General features: G+C 42.6%; 1 protein-coding gene across 1 annotated transcript in view; it reads right to left on the bottom strand.

The window, feature by feature from the left end:
* LOC126187901 (sodium/hydrogen exchanger 2-like) overlaps positions 1-17388 on the bottom strand; it is a 260348-nt gene that overhangs the window by 123524 nt on the left and 119436 nt on the right. The window contains exons 7-9 of the mRNA XM_049929251.1: positions 6326-6407; positions 6220-6247; positions 5700-5918 (exon numbers count right to left, since the gene is read on the bottom strand). Of these exons, the coding sequence (XP_049785208.1) occupies positions 5700-5918; positions 6220-6247; positions 6326-6407 (329 nt within the window). The remainder of the gene's footprint in view (positions 1-5699; positions 5919-6219; positions 6248-6325; positions 6408-17388) is intronic.

Below are 17388 nucleotides of genomic sequence, written 5' to 3'. Positions count from 1 at the left end.
ACCATGTTGAGATCACCAGTGAAGCAGGAGCTTGTGGGTATCATCACTTACAAGTCAGTCATGCAATGAGCTGCCATTAGTGCTGCATTCATGCACTATGTTCAGGGAAGAGACTATGAAGGCAGGAAATGATAAAGAGTATGTTTGACAAATAATACATTTATTTGTAGAAAATCAGTATTTAAACAACTGACACTAAGTTCTGTTCATAATGTCTATGCACTGGTGATCACAGTCAATGAGTTTTGCACAAATAATTTGGCTGAAACATTTCAGTATATACACTCCTCAGTGATACGGGCATGTCATCCGATCATATGTTCATGAGAAACAATGGGTCCATCTCTGAAACAAACAGCTTCCTATTCAACCCACAGGGTGCCATGCCCTTTGCAGACACAAGAAAGATGAAATGAAATTAAATTTAATGGACAGCATCAAATGAACTTCCATATGCATAGGTGGGGAGCTTGTGTCAAGCTCAACCCATGTCATCCACGGCTAGAATAATCAGACTCAAGAACATGAGCCCACATGGTACCTTTCCTCAGCTCATACAGCTTTGTTTGTTTCACTCCAGTGCACATGCCATACCTTGCCAAGATTTGGCATACTGGTAAATCTCTCTGCCAGATGATGTCGGCTAACACTCGCTTTGTGTTAGCTGTAACTGTAGTTCTGCCATTTATGCATTTCTGCAGCACAGCTGCTATAGCTAATGATTAATCAGTAGCTCGTCTGTATTTTTGTCTGCTCTGTCCATGACATTTAGTTTAGTAACTACAAGTACATGAGCCCACGTGGTACCTTTCCTCAGCTCACACAGCTTTGTTTGTTTCACTGTGGTTGCCCCGGTTGCTGCCCGCAGTGGGGCTGAGCCCTCACCTGTGGTTGATTGGGAGGTCATTCCAAGGCGTGGCAGGCAGTGAAAGACGTCCTTGGAGGCTGATCAGAAAGCCTCCCCGGTGTGTCTGACAAACAGGTTTCAGGCACTGTCTCTGGCTGAGCCAGATGCAGCTGCCTGCCCTGTTTCGGAGGATGATTCTCAGCCTTCAAGGTCTGGGCAATCACAGAGGGTGGGCTTATTGGTAGTTGGGAGCTCCAATGTTAGGCGCATAATGGAGCCCATTAGGGATACGGCAGCTAAGGAGGGGAAGAAATCCAGTGTGCACTCCGTGTGCATTCCGGGTGGAGTCATTCCTGATGTGGAAAGGGACCTTCCGGATGCCATGAAGAGCACAGGGTGCAGCCAGCTGCAGGTGGTGGCACATGTCAGCACTAATGATGTGTGTTGCTTTGGATCTGAGGAAATTTTCTCTGGATTCCAGCGGCTATCTGATTTGGTGAAGGCTGCCGGTCTTGCTGTCGAGATGAAGTCAGAGCTCACCATCTGCAGCATCATTGACAGAACCGACTGCGGAACTTTGGTGCAGAGCCGGATGGAGGGTCTGAATCAGAGGCTCAGACAGCTTTGCGACCGTGTTAGCTGCAGATTCCTTGACTTGCGCCATAGGGTGGTGGGGTTTCGGGTTCCACTGAATAGGTCAGGAGTTCACTACACTCAGCTGGCGGCTACACGGGTAGCGGAGGCTGTGTGGCGTGGACTGGGTGGTTTTTTAGGTTAGAAGGCCTCGGGAAAGTACGGGGTGGGCTGCAATCTCAAAGGGTGCATGGCAAATACAGGACGTGCTTGGATCAAGGAACAGTCAGAATTGTAGTTGTAAATTGTTGTAGTTGTGCTGGGAAAGTCCCTGAGCTTCAAGCGCTAATAGAAAGCACAGAGGCTGAAATCGTTATAGGTACAGAAAGCTGGCTAAAGCCTGAAATAAGTTCTGCAGAAATTTTTACGAAGTCTCAGACGGTGTTCAGAAAAGATATATTAGGCAGAATTGGTGGTGGAGTGTTTGTGTCTGTCAGTAGTGGTTTATCTTGTAGTGAAGTCGAAGTAGATACTCCGCGCAAATTGGTGTGGGTGTAGGTTATACTTAACAGCCAAACTAAGTTTATAATTGGCTCCTTCTACCGACCCCCAGAATCCGATGATATAGTTGCTGAACAGTTCAGAGAAAATTTGAGTCTCGTAACAAATAAATACCCCACTCATATGGTTATAGTTGGTGGGGACTTCAACCTTCCCTCGATATGTTGGCAAAAATACTTGTTCAAAACCGGTGGTAGGCAGAAAACATCTTCCGAGATTGTCCTAAATGCTTTCTCTAAAAATTATTTCGAGCAGTTAGTCCATGAACCCACGTGAATTGTAAATGGTTGCAAAAACACACTTGACCTGTTAGCCACAAACAATCCAGAGCTGATAGAGAGCATCACGACTGATACAGGGATTAGTGATCACAAGGTCATTGTAGCTAGGCTCAATACCATTTCTTCCAAATCCACCTGAAACAACGCAAAATAATTTTATTTAAAAAAGCGGATAAAGTGTCACTAGAAGACTTCCTAAGAGACAATCTCCATTCCTTCCGAACTGACTATGCAAATGTAGACGAGATGTGGCTCAAATTCAAAGATATAGTAGCAACAGCAATTGAGAGATTCATACCTCATAAATTGGTAACAGATGGAACTGATCCCCCGTGGTACACAAAACAGGTCCGAACACTGTTGCAGAGGCAACAGAAAAAGCATGCGAAGTTCAGAAGAATGCGAAATCCCAAAGATTGGCTAAAATTTACAGATGCGTGAAATTTGGCATGGACTTCAATGCAAGATGCCTTTAATAGGTTCCACAACGAAACATTGTCTTGAAATTTGGTAGAAAATCCGAAGAAATTCTGTTCGTATGTAAAGTACACAAGCGGCAAGACGCAGTCAATACCTTCACTGCGCAGTGCCGATGGTACTGTTACCGACGACTGTGCCGCTAAAGCGGAGTTATTGAATGCAGTTTTCCAAAATTCCTTCACCAGGGAAGACGAGTGGAATATTCCAGAATTTGAAACACGAACAGCTGCTAGCATGAGTTTCTTAGAAGTAGATACCTTAGGGGCTGCGAAGCAACTCAAATCGCTTGATACGGGAAATTCTTCAGGTCCAGATAGTATACCGATTAGGTTCCTTTCAGATTATGCTGATACAATAGCACCCTACTTAGCAATCACATACAACTGCTCGCTCACCGATAGATCTGTACCTACAGATTGGAAAATTGCGCAGGTCACACCAGCGTTTAAGAAGGGTATTAGGAGTAATCCATCGAACTGCAGACCTATATCATTGATGTCGGTTTGCAGTAGGGTTATGGAGCATATACTGTATTCAAACATTATGAATCACCTCAAAGGGAACAATCTATTGACACGTAATCAGCATGGTTTCAGAAAACATCGTTCTTGTGCAACGCAGCTAGCTCTTTATTCGCACGAAGTAATGGCCGCTATCGACAGGGGATCTCAAGTTGATTCCGTATTTCTAGATTTCCAGAAAGTTTTTGACATCGTTCCTCACAAGTGACTTCTAATCAAGCTGTGGGCCTATGGGGTATCGTCTCAGTTGTGCGACTGGATTCGTGATTTCCTGTCAGAAAGGTTGCAGTTCATAGTAATACACGGCAAATCATCGAGTAAAACTGAAGTGATATCAGGTGGTCCCCAGGGAAGCATCCTGGAACCTCTGCTGTTCCTGATCTATATAAATGACCTGGGTGACAATCTGAGCAGTTCTCTCAGGTTGTTCGCAGATAATGCTGTAATTTACCGTCTAGTAAGCTCATCCGAAGACCAATATCAGTTGCAAAGCGATTTAGAAAAGATTGCTGTATGGTGTGGCAGGTGGCAGTTGATGCTAAATAACGTAAAGTGTGAGGTGATCCACATGAGTTCCAAAAGAAATCCATTGGAATTCGATTACTCAATAAATAATACAATTCTCAAGACTGTCAATTCAATAAGTACCTGGATGTAAAAATAACGAACAACTTCAGTTGGAAAGACCACATAGATAATATTGTGGGGAAGGCAAGCCAAAGGTTGCGTTTCATTGGCAGGACACTTAGAAAATGCAACAAGTCCACTAAAGAGACAGCTTACACTACACTCGTTCATCCTCTGTTAGAATATTGCTGCTTGGTGTGGGATCCTTACCAGGTGGGATTGACAGAGGACATTGAAAGGGTGCAAAAAAGGGCAGCTCGTTTTGTATTATCACATAATATGGGAGAGAGTGTGGCAGATATGATACGCAAATTGGGATGGAAGTCATTAAAGCAAAGACGTTTTTCGTCGTGGCGAGATCTATTTACGAAATTTCAGTCATCAACATTCTCTTCCGAATGCGAAAATATTTTGTTGAGCCCAACCTACATAGGTAGGAATGATCATCAAAATAAAATAACAGAAATCAGAGCTCAAACAGAAAGGTTTAGGTGTTTGTTTCTCCCGCGCACTGTTCGGGAGTGGAATGGTAGAGAGACAGTATGATTGTGGTTCGATGAACCCTCTGAAAAGCACTTAAATGTGAATTGCAGAGTAGTCATGTAGATGAAGATGTAGATGTAGATGCTTTAACTGCCTTATGTCTTCACAGGCCTAAGTTATGTAATTATAATTTATGGTTAGTGTGAAAACATTACAGAATATTTGACAGTGAGATATTACAACAACTGCAGAACTTCTCCTTTTTCTGTGTCCTTAGTTCACATTACAGCTTTATTATTTTCCAATTTCAGCATGTGACTGATCTTAGAAAAATTGCAAATGCATTAAGACTGTTTCAATTTCAGCAGAAAACTTCTTCAGTTTCTTCTCTTAATTCAGTAAACTTTTCAACTATGAAGTATGTCGATGGTCATACACAACAATGCTACATTGTGAATTCTGAGATTCTTGATCTAAGTCCTGTCAATTTCCAACAATTCTTAAAACAATTTTCACACTTGGTAGCACCATCTTTGGGCATGTAAAGTTTACTATGAACTCTACAGTATGAATTTCAACTTGAACTGTGCTACCCTCAGGTGCCATTTAATTCATGTGGTGGAAAGGCCCTAGCCAGTGAAGATAGTTAATCTTGCAAATTACCTCTCATAGCTCCCATAGAAGCTCTGGCACTGATACAAAAATTTTCTTGTAGATGATGCCCCAGAATTACAAAGTGAGGATCAAATAAGTTGGAAATGTGATGCACACAAATAACAACAATTATTAATGTCTCACACTGTAGCCTTGGCAAAGACATCATGAAAAGTTCTGGTATCACCTTCCTCTGGTGTACAAACCGACATGTATTCAGTCAGCCTGCATCCAACTTGTTTACGAGCCTACGTATTAACCATGTGCAAAACAAAGTATATGAATGAAAGGCATTTGTTTGTTCTTCAAAAGGAAAAAAAGAGGATTTGCTGTACATGAAGGATGATTAAGAGTGTCTTAAACATTGATTACCTTCTATCATTTAAATTAAGACCATATGCAGATACCTGAAATCTTTATTGGGCTGTAGAAATCAATGTTGTTTTAATAGTAATGTGAAGTTTCTGATATTTCTTTCCTTTCACTTATAATCTTCAATAAATACATACTAGATCCAGTGGACAGAATCTAATTTCTTAAACTCTTTATTAAGATAAAATATTTGAATTAACAATTGACAACATTATAGTGTATCTAAGGAACATAAAAATGTTGTTTCCACCACTTCATTAAAATACAGAAGTAACAGATTATAAGACACTAAACACTTACCATTAAACAATGATTCACCAAATACAAGGAAATACAGATCTTTGTTAACACCAATTTCTTGGAATATTGCCAGAACAGCTACAGGATCTACACCCGAGATGAGAGCAGAAAACACTAGGCATTCAATCAAACTTAGGTCATGGAATCCCAAAGCATTTCCCTGAAGAATGTAGATATCCCCCATTGCACCAGCCTTTGAAAGGCCAAATAGTATCGGGCCTGGAAAATGAGAGAGTGTGTATATAAGAAATGTCACTTAACACAGATTGACTTAATTCAATATTACTGATTAACCAGTTGGGTGTGTTACAGTTGTGTGCCAGAAACTTAATTTGTTCATAAGGTGCATCAAAATTTAGTCAGATTTATAAATTTCTTAGAAGTGTTGCTATTTTGGTGTTACAAATTCACAGATGTTATGGATTTATATACTTTGTTCAACAGGATCTGCTTTTCTGTTTTCATAGTGTGTTCTATTTTTCTGTGATGCAAGTATAAATATTTACAGGTCATGTCTCACCTATTGTGAAGGTGTTGAACAAAGTTCCCTAGAAACAGAAAGAAATATACATTACCACATAATACTTCGACAAAATTGTACAGAAATGAAAAGTATGTTTGCTCACCACAACAGCATACAGCATTACAGTCCCAAAATTGTCAAAAAATGCTCTGTCATAAAGTGAATAGGCTGATTCAAGAATAACTCTGCAAGAGAAAACATACAGAAAAATGGCTTTTTACACTATACATTATATTTTTCATTAAAAAGAAAAAAAAAGTAAAATCTAAATAAAAAAAAAAAAAAAAAAAAAAAAAAAACTACGTAGCACACACTGAAGCCCTGCAGAAAACAGATAAACATTACAAGACATACATATGTGGAGTAAGCAGCAGTTATAAGTTTAAAGTTACAACTCTCCTGCCAATGTTACCACGTTACATTTGCTCAGATTCAACTTGAATAGAATATATCAGAGTAGGGGAAGTTTTTTAATCCAAAAATTAATTCTGCAGATTGTAACAGTGAATTCTGTTTGTTAATATATAGGTGACTCACTCCAAAGCACTTCTTTAAGATTTCTTGAACACTGCGAATGAATAAATAAATAGAAGAAACTTTACATATGAAGCTGCCAGAAGTGAACTAAATAAACTATATAAAAATAAATATTGTTTTGATCAGTGACTATTACACAGCATCAATGCAGCCCTGAGAATCTGAGAAACCAGTACAGCTGTCATTAATTCAAAGGTGGGTTTGAATACCACAATGCTTCACTAGGTTTTGTCATATTGGAGGTGGTACGTTATTGGCTCTGAACTTTGAATTTTCTCACCCAACCACTTACAGGGCCTCTGAACTGTGGGATAACTTGAAGTTTTTTTGCTTTAGCAGGTCATTACTTCTGAAATAAGGTTTTGCTGGTAAAGCTGTTTCTTACAATTAATGTCGAATACATTCTCTGTTCCCGAAATTATTCCAGCCTCAACCTAAGGCAATGTACTCTACTCATACCCTTCACACCCTCTGACCCATCATCTTCTCCCTATTCTCATCTTCCACACTCTTTGTGTGCTACCCTCTGCAATGCACTCACCTATCATCCTCACACCTCTCTTTTTCTCTCCATTTTCCCCACCTCCCTGCCCCACAGCCTCCAAATTTTGCACCTGTTGGCATTCTAGTTCCTGCACACTCTGCCAGGCAGTGCTCCAATCTCCCCCCTCCCCCCTCCCTCCCTTGTACACTGCTACCCCTTCCCCATCCCTTCCAGACTGCTGCTTCCATTCCATGTGACAACAGCATTCTGGTCTGAGCTGCTGGAGCTGGCAGGTCATACATGTGTGAGGTGTGCTTGCTTGCATGAATGAATGCTGTGTGTTTCTCTTTCATTCTGATGAAGGCTGTAGCTGAAAGTAAATGTGTATGTGTCTTTTAATTGTGTCTGTCTGCAGCTTAATGTGTCATATTTACAGTAAGTTGCAAACTATCTTTTCCTTACACTGTTGACACTATAAACTGGAGTTTCCACTGTTTGATTTTACCAAACAGCTTTTCTTCCATCCCTCAACCCTGTAACATTTTCCTTTGTTACTATTCTCTATAGCATTACTCTTCTCATTGTCCATTCTTTCTCTTCTTTCCTATGTTTATTCACCACCTTCCATACAACATCAACTAATGAGCTACACTGTATCAACAATTGTCCATGCACAGCAAACACCTTTGTGACTGTGTGGATTGTTGATGCAGCATCTGATGCCCTAAATTCGTCCCTCTGATAATTACATTTCTTCCTGTTAATCTTTCTTCATCCCTCACCCTCATGTACTTTAGTGTTTTATTTTCCACATCTGCCCATGCACCAAGAATTTGTGATCCTTGACCTAACCCATCCCCCTCTCTTCACTTATTGCAACACACACATATTCCCATAGCTCACCCACTCCTTTTCTCTAACATCTTTGTACATTTTTAACGTACTTGTGCTTATTTTTCATTGTTTCATGCGGTTTCATGCATTTCTGCATATTTATTCACATTTTTATGTATCTATGCATATTTTTGCTTGTCCCTACATATCTTTTATGCATCTTTTCTCTTATCTAGCTCCCCTTTCAACCATCAACACTTTATTTTGCTCGTTCAGCGTCATTCCTGTTCCCTTTATGCCATTCTTGCCACAGTGGGCACCTGCTCCTGAAAAGTATACCTTTTCCTTGCTAAGGCCCAGTCACACATTTTGTTTCTTAAATGGTGTGTCAACAATGGAATCCCCCTCAACAGCCTAACCATACAAAATCCTTTCCCTGGATCCCACTCTCCTTTCACAACGACCTTCACCTTTTCAGATTCTGCCAGTTCTTGCCCCTCACCACCCTGGTACCGCAAAAAAATCTCCATAGCACAGTCATCTCAGAACCACCTCTGCCCCCTCTGCAAGATGCTGATACTGTGTAATCCCTGCTCCATACATCACACCTCTGAAATTGAATCCCTTGCTCTCTGCCACCTGGAGGAGCATTCCAGACACCATCTCCATAAGTTCACCAACTTGCTGACATCCTGCTGCCACCTCAGGGCACTACTATCCCACCCGTATCCAGCCCACAGTGTTCCTATTTGTCCACCCCTCATGGCACCTAAACTCTGCCCAGCTGACCTTTCCAACTTTCCACATCCCTCAAAACTCCCTCCCAACACTCCACCAAATCCAAAGCAGAAACAGTCCCATAACACTGTTGTTAACCTCCCCACCAAAACTTTCAGCCCAACAGAAGTTTCAGTCCTATCCAATGACCTCACCTTTAGTCCTAAATCCAAATTTAACCACACTGGACTTGTCAAAGAACTACTCTCTTTCTCCTGATCCCTGTAATGGAAACACTTCTTTGCCACAAATCCCTCCAACCAAAACCGATCTAATCCCAACAATGAACCTGCATCTCCCAGTTTATACCACCATCCAACTGTGATCCTCCACTCCTCCCGCTTAACCACCCGCTGGTCACTTTTAGGATTTCCTTACCTCCAACTTGGCCACATCATCCTTCCCCAGATCTCTTCCGCAGAACATCAACCTTTCAGCAGAAGAAAGAAAAGCCATACGCAACCTCAAAGAGAAATCCTGACTTAATCATCCTACCTGCATGCAAAGATTCCACCACCGTTGTTACAAACTGCAGTGACTACCTGGCAGAAGGCCTCTACCAATTATCTGACTCCTGCTCTTATAAACTGTGCCCAAATGATCCCATTCCAGAAGTCCAGCACAACCTCCAATCCATGCTTACAACCTTAGGCCCTTCTCAGAACCACTAATGTGAATCCATTTCCCTCCTCACCCTTGTGACACCCCATTCCCACACATTCCCAATGCTCCCCAAAATCCACAAACCCAACAATCCTGGATGACCCATTGTGCTTGGTTATAGTGCCACCACCAAAAAAATTTCTGTCCTCATTGACTAACATCAACAACCAATTGCCCATAATACAGCCTGCCACACCAAAGACACCAACCACTTCCTTTGACAACTCTCCACCATACCCATCCCTTTACCTCCTGTGTCCCTACTCATCACTGTTGATGCCACCTCCCTTCACACCAGCATTCCTCATGACCATGATCTTACTGCTATTGAATACTATTAGGTTCACAACTTTGCTTCCACTGTTTTTCAATAGACTGCAGTAGTGGAAAGTAGTGGTGCCAGTCATTAGTCATAAGTATCATACAGTAAGCTTAGGCATTTGAGAACATAATGCCATCAAAATATCAGTTGATTATTGATTGCATCATAAAGCTATTCTTGAATGAATATGTCAACTTATGAGCCCAATTCTCATCATCTGCAGGTGGTTTTAATTTTCTTCTTTGATATGAAGAAATCTGGAGCTGAGGCTCATAAAAAGCTGGGCAAGACCTATGATGAGATGCCTGTTAGTGACAGAACTTTGCAGAAAATGGTTTCCATGCTTCAAGAATGGTGATTCTGATGTTGAACACTGGCATGTTTGTGAAAGAGAGAAAGCTTTCAATGCTTCTGCAACTGATGGGAACAATCACAGGAGATCATTATCATAGCAATTGATGTGTCTGAGCTGAGCACTGAAAGACAAATGGCCACACTACAGTGATAGACATGAAAAAATGATTTTGCAGCATGATAGTGCATGACCCCATGTGAAAAATCCCATCAAAACATACTTGGAAACATTGAATTGGGAAGTTCTACCCCACCCACTGTATTCTCCAGATATTCCTCCCTCTGACTGCCACCTTTTTCGATCTAAGACACATGACCTAGCTGATTAGCACTTGCGGTCATATGAACTAGTGCAAAATTGGATCGATTCATCGCTCCCCTCAAAAGATGCCCAGTTTATACACTGAAAGATTTGTATGCTGCCCTAAAGCTACAAGAAAGCAGTGGCCAGCGATGGCCAATACTTTGAATCATGAATTTTTTGTAAGTCTTTCACAATAAAGTCTTGAACTTTGAGAAAAAATAGTGGAAGCAAAGTTGTAGACCTAGTACTTTTTCCAGCTTCCTTCAGACTCCAAACCCACAACCTCCTTCCTCATACACCTTATTAACTTTACCCTAATTCAAAACTCCTTCTCCTTCAAAGGGACAGTATACAAACAAATCTGTGGTGCAGCTGTGGGCAACAGCGTTGTGCCCTCATATGCCAACCTGTAACTTGTTTATGGACTATTTAACGGAGACCTTCCTAGCCTCCCGAAATGCCAAACCCTTAGTCTGATTCAGGCTCCTTGAAGATATCTGCATGATCTGGGCTCACAGTCAAGACATCCAATCTTCATTCCTTCATGACCTCAATACCTTCTCTCCCATCCATTTCATCTTGTCCTCCTCAACCGTGCATGCCACCTTTCTAGATGTTGGCCTCCTCATCTCTGATGGATCCATCTGCATCTCTATCCACAATAAACCCACCAACCACCAACAGTACCTTCATTTCAACAGCTGTCATCACTTTCACACCAAAAACACCTCATATACGTCCTAGCCACTCAAGGACAGCACATCTGCAATGACAAGAACTCCCTTGCTCAGTATCCTGAGTGTTTCACCAAGGCCTTCACAGATGGGTACTATCCCCCAGACCTAGTCCACAAACAGATCTCTTGTGCCATTTCCCCTCACACCCCTAATCCTCCCACCAACCCCAAGAAACAGCAATAAAGGAGTGCCTCCTTCATCCCTTCATCACCCAGTACTGCCCCAGACTGGAACAACTATCATTATGCCCTGGAATGAGAGACATCCTACCCAAGATCCCTCCTACCCTCCTAAAGTGGTGTTCCTTTGCCCATAAAACCTTCACAACATCCTAGTTCATCCCTATGCCACCCCCAGTCCCAACCCCTTGCCACAAATATCATATCCATGTCCAAAAACCACCTGCAAGACCTGCCCAGTCCACCTATGCAGCACTTCCTATTCCCATCCTGTCACTGGCTGCTGTGGCCGAGCGGTTCTAGGCACTTCAGTCTAGAACTGCGCGACTGCTAAGGTTGCAGGTTTGAATCCTGCCTCGGGCAAGGATATGTATGATGTCCTTAGATTAGTTAGATTTAAGTAGTCCTAAGTTCTCGGGGACTGATGACCTCATCCAATAGCGCTCAGAGCCATTTGAACCATTTTGAACCCAGCCTGTTACAGGTTTATACTATCCTATCAGGGGGTGGGTCACCTGTGAAAGCAGCCATGTCGTTTACCAGCACTGCTGCAACCATTGCACAGCTTTTTATACTGATATGACTACCAGTTCTCTATCCAGCAGGATGAATGGCCCCCACCAAACTGTGGCTAAGAACAGAGTAGACCTCCCTGTAATACAACAAGCAGCTGAGCATAAAAATGCTTGGTTTCAGTGGCTGAATCACTAGGCCTACCTAAGCCATCTGGGTCCTTCCCTCCAGAATCACTTTTCTGAACTGTGCAGATGGGAGTTATCCTTACAACACATTTTCCACTCCCGAAATTATCCTGGCTTCAACCTAAGGTAACATACTGTTCCCACACCCTCTACCCAACAGTTTCCAGCTACTCTGTCCTATCACCTCCTCTCTATATTCATCTCCCACCTTCTTGGTTTGCCGCCCTCTGCCAATCAATGTACTCACTCATATTTCCCCATTCCTCTCTTTTTTCACTCCATTTTCCCCACCTCTCTGACACTCTGCCTGTTGGCAGTCTAGTCCTTTCACACTCTGCCAGAAAGCGTCCCTCTCTCCCTCCACCCATACACTGACAACCCTTCCCCTTCCCCACCCCTTCCTCACTGCTGTTTGCAGTCCATGTGACAGTTGCATTCTAGTCTGAGTTGCTGGAATTGGTGGTCATGTTTGTGTGAAGTGTGCTTGCTCATGTGAATGAATGTTGTGTGTTTCTCTTTGTTTTTCTGATGAAGGCTGTGACTAAAAGCTAATGTGTAAGAGTCTTTTAATTGTGCCTGACTGCAATTTCAACTCTCATCTTTATGTTAAGTAGTAATCTATCTTTTTCTTACACTGTTAATGCTGAACATTGGATGCTTATTTATCTTTTGACAAATGTTTTTGGAGATACAGTTGTACTATTATAAATATAATCTCATCATAAATACACTGAAGAAAAAAATCACAACACCAAAAAATAAGTAATGTATGGTAATGACATTTCAGGAACACATTTGTCTAGGTAACCTATTTAAGTGATCAACATTGCATGATCACAAGTTAATTTAAGGGCGAGATAAGCCATAGGAAAATGAAATGCTAGTACATTAATAACTTGTGTAACCACCAGAATGTTGAATGCAGGCAGAGAAACAATCATGAATTGTGTTGTACAGGTGCTAGACGTTAGTTTGTGGGATGGAGTTCCAGGCCTGTTGCACTTGGTCAGTTAATGCAGGGATGGTTTAAGCTGTTGTGGATGGTGCTGGAGTTGTCATCTGATGATGTCCCACACATCCTCCATTGGAGACAGATCTGGTGATCAAGCAGGCCAAGGCAACATGCTGACACACTGTAGAGCTTGTACAGTAGTATGTAGGCCAGTCTCATCCTGTTGGAAACACCCTTCAGAAAGCTGTTAATGAATGGCAGCACTACAGATCAAAATACTAGAGTGACATAGAAATTTTCAGTCAGGGTGCATGGGATAATCATTAGAGACCTCCTGCTGCCATAAAAAATTGTACCACAGACCATAACTCCAGATGTAGGTCCAATGCACCTAGCACACTGACATATTGTTTGCAGGTCCTCAACTGGCCTCCTCCTAAACAACACACAGCCATCCATCACTGGCTCTGAGGAAAATCCAGCTTTCATCAGAAAACACAAAAGACCTCCATCCTATTCTCAAATGAGCTCTCACTTGGTACCACTGAAGGCACAAACAGTGGTGGTTTGGAGTCAGTGGAACGCAAACTATAGTTGCATAGTTGTCCTTCAAGTAACAGATTTGTAACAGTTCACTGTGTCACTGTGGTGCCAACTCCCACTCAGATCACTACTGCAGGTGCACTACAATGTGCCAGACCCATAAGCTGAACATCATGGTCTTTCTTCTCAACAGTGCCATGGGGTCATCCAGGCCCGGTCTTTTTGCGACCATGCATTCTCATGGCCACCACTGCCAGCAATCATGCTCAGTAGGTTCATTCCTGCCAAGTCTTTCTGCAATATTTCAGAAGGAACATCTAGTTTCTCATAGCCATATTATGTCATCTCACAGCCCCATCAAACTCAGTGAGCTGTTGATAATGGCATCTTTGTCACTTTAAAGGCATTCTCAACTAACATCAGTGCACTACATTCAGTCTCAAAGGTAACTAACCCTCATGGCACACATGTATTTAAAGCAAACCTGATTTTCATCCATGTAGATGTAGTACTAATGCCAGACTTACACAGCTAGCACAAAACCTGAGTAGACATCATCTTTCAGATGTAAAAACACACCTATCAACTTTCATTTTGTGTTGCACGACTTCTTCTTGGTGTTGCAATTTTTTTCTGTCAGTGTACTTGGAGTTATCCACTGATCAAAGAACAATGGTACTTCATTGTTAGTCTAATTTTACTGTGTGGCATCGCTAGTCAAATCGATCATGATTAACACTATCTTTGGACTCTTATTGTTCTGCCGAGCCTCCATGTTAGTTTTTAGTTCTGTTCTGTATTGCAAGCTATGTACACATATAAGACTTACTGTGAAATATATCTCTATGTGGAATTTAATGGGGATAGTTATTGCATTCAACTGATAATCATATCCCATTCCCATACTGGTGACCCCCAAGTTTCTATGTTTTCCGCGACTTCCATGCCGGGTGTTGTAAATCAACAGGTTATGCACACGACTCCATGGCTAACTCACCCAACACTTTGTCCAAAGATTTGGAAGCACAACAATGATCGCTGGACATCTTCATTCCTTCACCAATGACCAGTTCTACATTAATTCAAAGTAATTCACGATCTCCAGCCATGTTAACTTCAAACTTTGTCGCTTCACAATGGTCGAGTGCTACGTTGCTAACACAAATGATGACTCGGGTTTTATTTTCAGCAATAATGCTAAGAAATGCCTGTTACCTTGCCAGCACCCAAGTGAACTGAAAGATCTTAAAGACACCGAGTCCTGCAGGGAAACTCACAGGCCGACTGATCATTTATACGACACTGACATTTGCTCACAGCTCGTTTTCCTAGTTGACACTGGTGCTGGTGTGTGTATCACACCTACACTGATAGCTGCCCCCGTCTTTTCACCGACGAGGTCACTTCTGTGAGCTGTCAAAGCATCAACGTTACAAACCTCAGGCTCTGTCAAAGTTATGGTGCATCTATCTCCTTCTCTGTGTTTTCTGTGGACTTTCTACATTGCCGACATTGATGAACCAATTTTTGTATGGATTTTTTGTACCATTACAAACTCTCTCTGAACTTAGTTCAGGGCTCAGTGCTACACCATCCCAATAACACTCAGATACTGTACTCCCGCACTTATGTTCCACATTCTGTTTCTCTTGCAACATGTGAGTTAGTACATGAGTGCTCCGCCCTCGTGGGTCACCTGCGTCACTAACCTGCTGTCAGAATATGACTTGGCAGCACAACTCCGCTGGGAAAACAACGAGCTGAAACAACGAATAGTACACACTTACAATGAGCTTATTGCGGCTCGTACCTCACTGCTGAGACTGCATTCCACAGTGCCGCCACCTAACCTTGATTCTCCAGCAGACACTATCTCAGACACTCAGCAGATTAGTCCAAAAACATTAATTGCCTGTGACGATTCGCATCAGGTAGACACCACACCCTACGCGCTCACCATGTTCAGTGCCATGTGTTTCAAACAGTGCTTCTAAACACAGTTGCTCACACAATATGACCTCGCCCAATGTGCAGGCAGCCGCCCCACATCTTGATAAACATTCTGCCTCTCTCACACTCCAATCAAGTGACTCAGCGGCCATCGCTGTTCCCCGTGTGATGCCAATTCCTCTCTTGCCCGCACCAATTGCCCAAGGCAAGGCTGACAACAGACAGTTGCTGCATGTCCCAGCCCACTTCGTGCTGTGCACACAGCCGACCTCTCCAAACAAGTGCATGCCGCGCTCACCTAATAGGCATGTGACTTTCGTTCTGCCTTTTCCCACCCACGCTAACGGTTACGCCTCATCGTACCCCACTAATTCAAAAACTTCACGTCAGGACGTTACTCAGTCTTGTGTGCAGTTCTCAGTTTCTTCCGTCACTGGCAGAATGACACACAAGTTAATTACCACTGCTGGCCCTTCTATTAGGCACAGGGTTAGATGCCTCAACCCCATTGCATTGTGTGCAGCCCGGCAGCAAATCAACGAACTTTTGGAGGCAGGTATTCTACAACTGTTGGACAGCAACTGGTCTTCACCAGTTCACCTTCTCCCCAAACATGACGGTTATTTTTGAATGTGCGGTGGTTACAGACGCTTAAATGCTCATACCATTATGGACAATTACCCTACGCCGAACATTAATGATTTCACTCATTTGTTATCGGGAGCCACAATATTCAGTGTGATTGACTGTAAACGTGCCTATCACCAGATTCCCGTAGCACCAGAAGACATTCCAAAGACAGCTATTATCATGCTGCTTGGTTTGTTCCAATACAACTTCACGCAGTTCAGACTGAAAAATGCAGCACAAACATGGCAACGTTTCATCAACTCAATCTTACAACAGTTCGAGTTTTGCTTTGCATATCTGGATTACATACTCATTTTCAGCAACTCGGCTGAGCAACACGAAAATCATTAATGCAAGGTCCTCCAGACCTTGAACTCTAACAGCATCAAGGTCAACAAGGACAAATTCCAATTGCGCCAGTCTTCTGTCACATTGTTGGGTTACATCGTGTCCACAGATGGAATACAGCTTCCCAAACCCCACGTGCAGGCCATCATGTCACTGCCACCTCTGGTTGCTTATAAAGAACTCAAACATTTCTTGGGTACAATTAATTACTATCATCGGCATCTGCCTTCTGCTTTCTGCTGCCGCCGTGCAGGACTTGCTGACAGACTCGCTGTCGGGCAAACAGACTTCAGGCCTTAAACCAGTTTGCTGGTCTGAACCTATGCTGGAGGCCTTCAAGGGTCTAAAAACTTCCTTAGCTCACGCCATGACATTCACTCATCCCAACCCATTGGCCGAGTTGTTCATCACTACGGACACCAGTGACTTCGCAGTGGGGGCAGTACTACAGCAACACAAGGGCGACACGGTTTCTCTCCTTCATTTCTTCTCTAAAAAACTGTCTAAACCTCAGAAGAAATATTCCGCTTTTGATAGGGAACTTCTGGTGGTCTATGAAGCTGTCAAACACTTTCGCCCTGATGTCGAGGGCCACTCTTTTTTTATCCACACTGATCACAAACCACTAGCAGACACTTTTTGCAACCGTCCCGAGGATCAACCCCCTCAGCATTACCGCCACTTTGATTTAGGCCCTCAATTCACAACAGATGTTTGCTATATCAGAGCCACAGAAAACATTCCTGATGATTTTTTCTCGTGGATCAATAATGTCTCAAGCATCATTGACTTATCCAACCTGGCTGCTCTCCAGGCCTTCAACGAGGAATCTCAAACTCTCCTCTCGGATC

Source organism: Schistocerca cancellata, chromosome 5 (assembly GCF_023864275.1).
Source record: "Schistocerca cancellata isolate TAMUIC-IGC-003103 chromosome 5, iqSchCanc2.1, whole genome shotgun sequence".
In the NCBI taxonomy this organism is placed as follows: domain Eukaryota; kingdom Metazoa; phylum Arthropoda; class Insecta; order Orthoptera; family Acrididae; genus Schistocerca; species Schistocerca cancellata.
The sequence above is the reverse complement of the archived record's forward strand: the minus strand, read 5'-3'. Positions and strand labels throughout refer to the sequence as shown.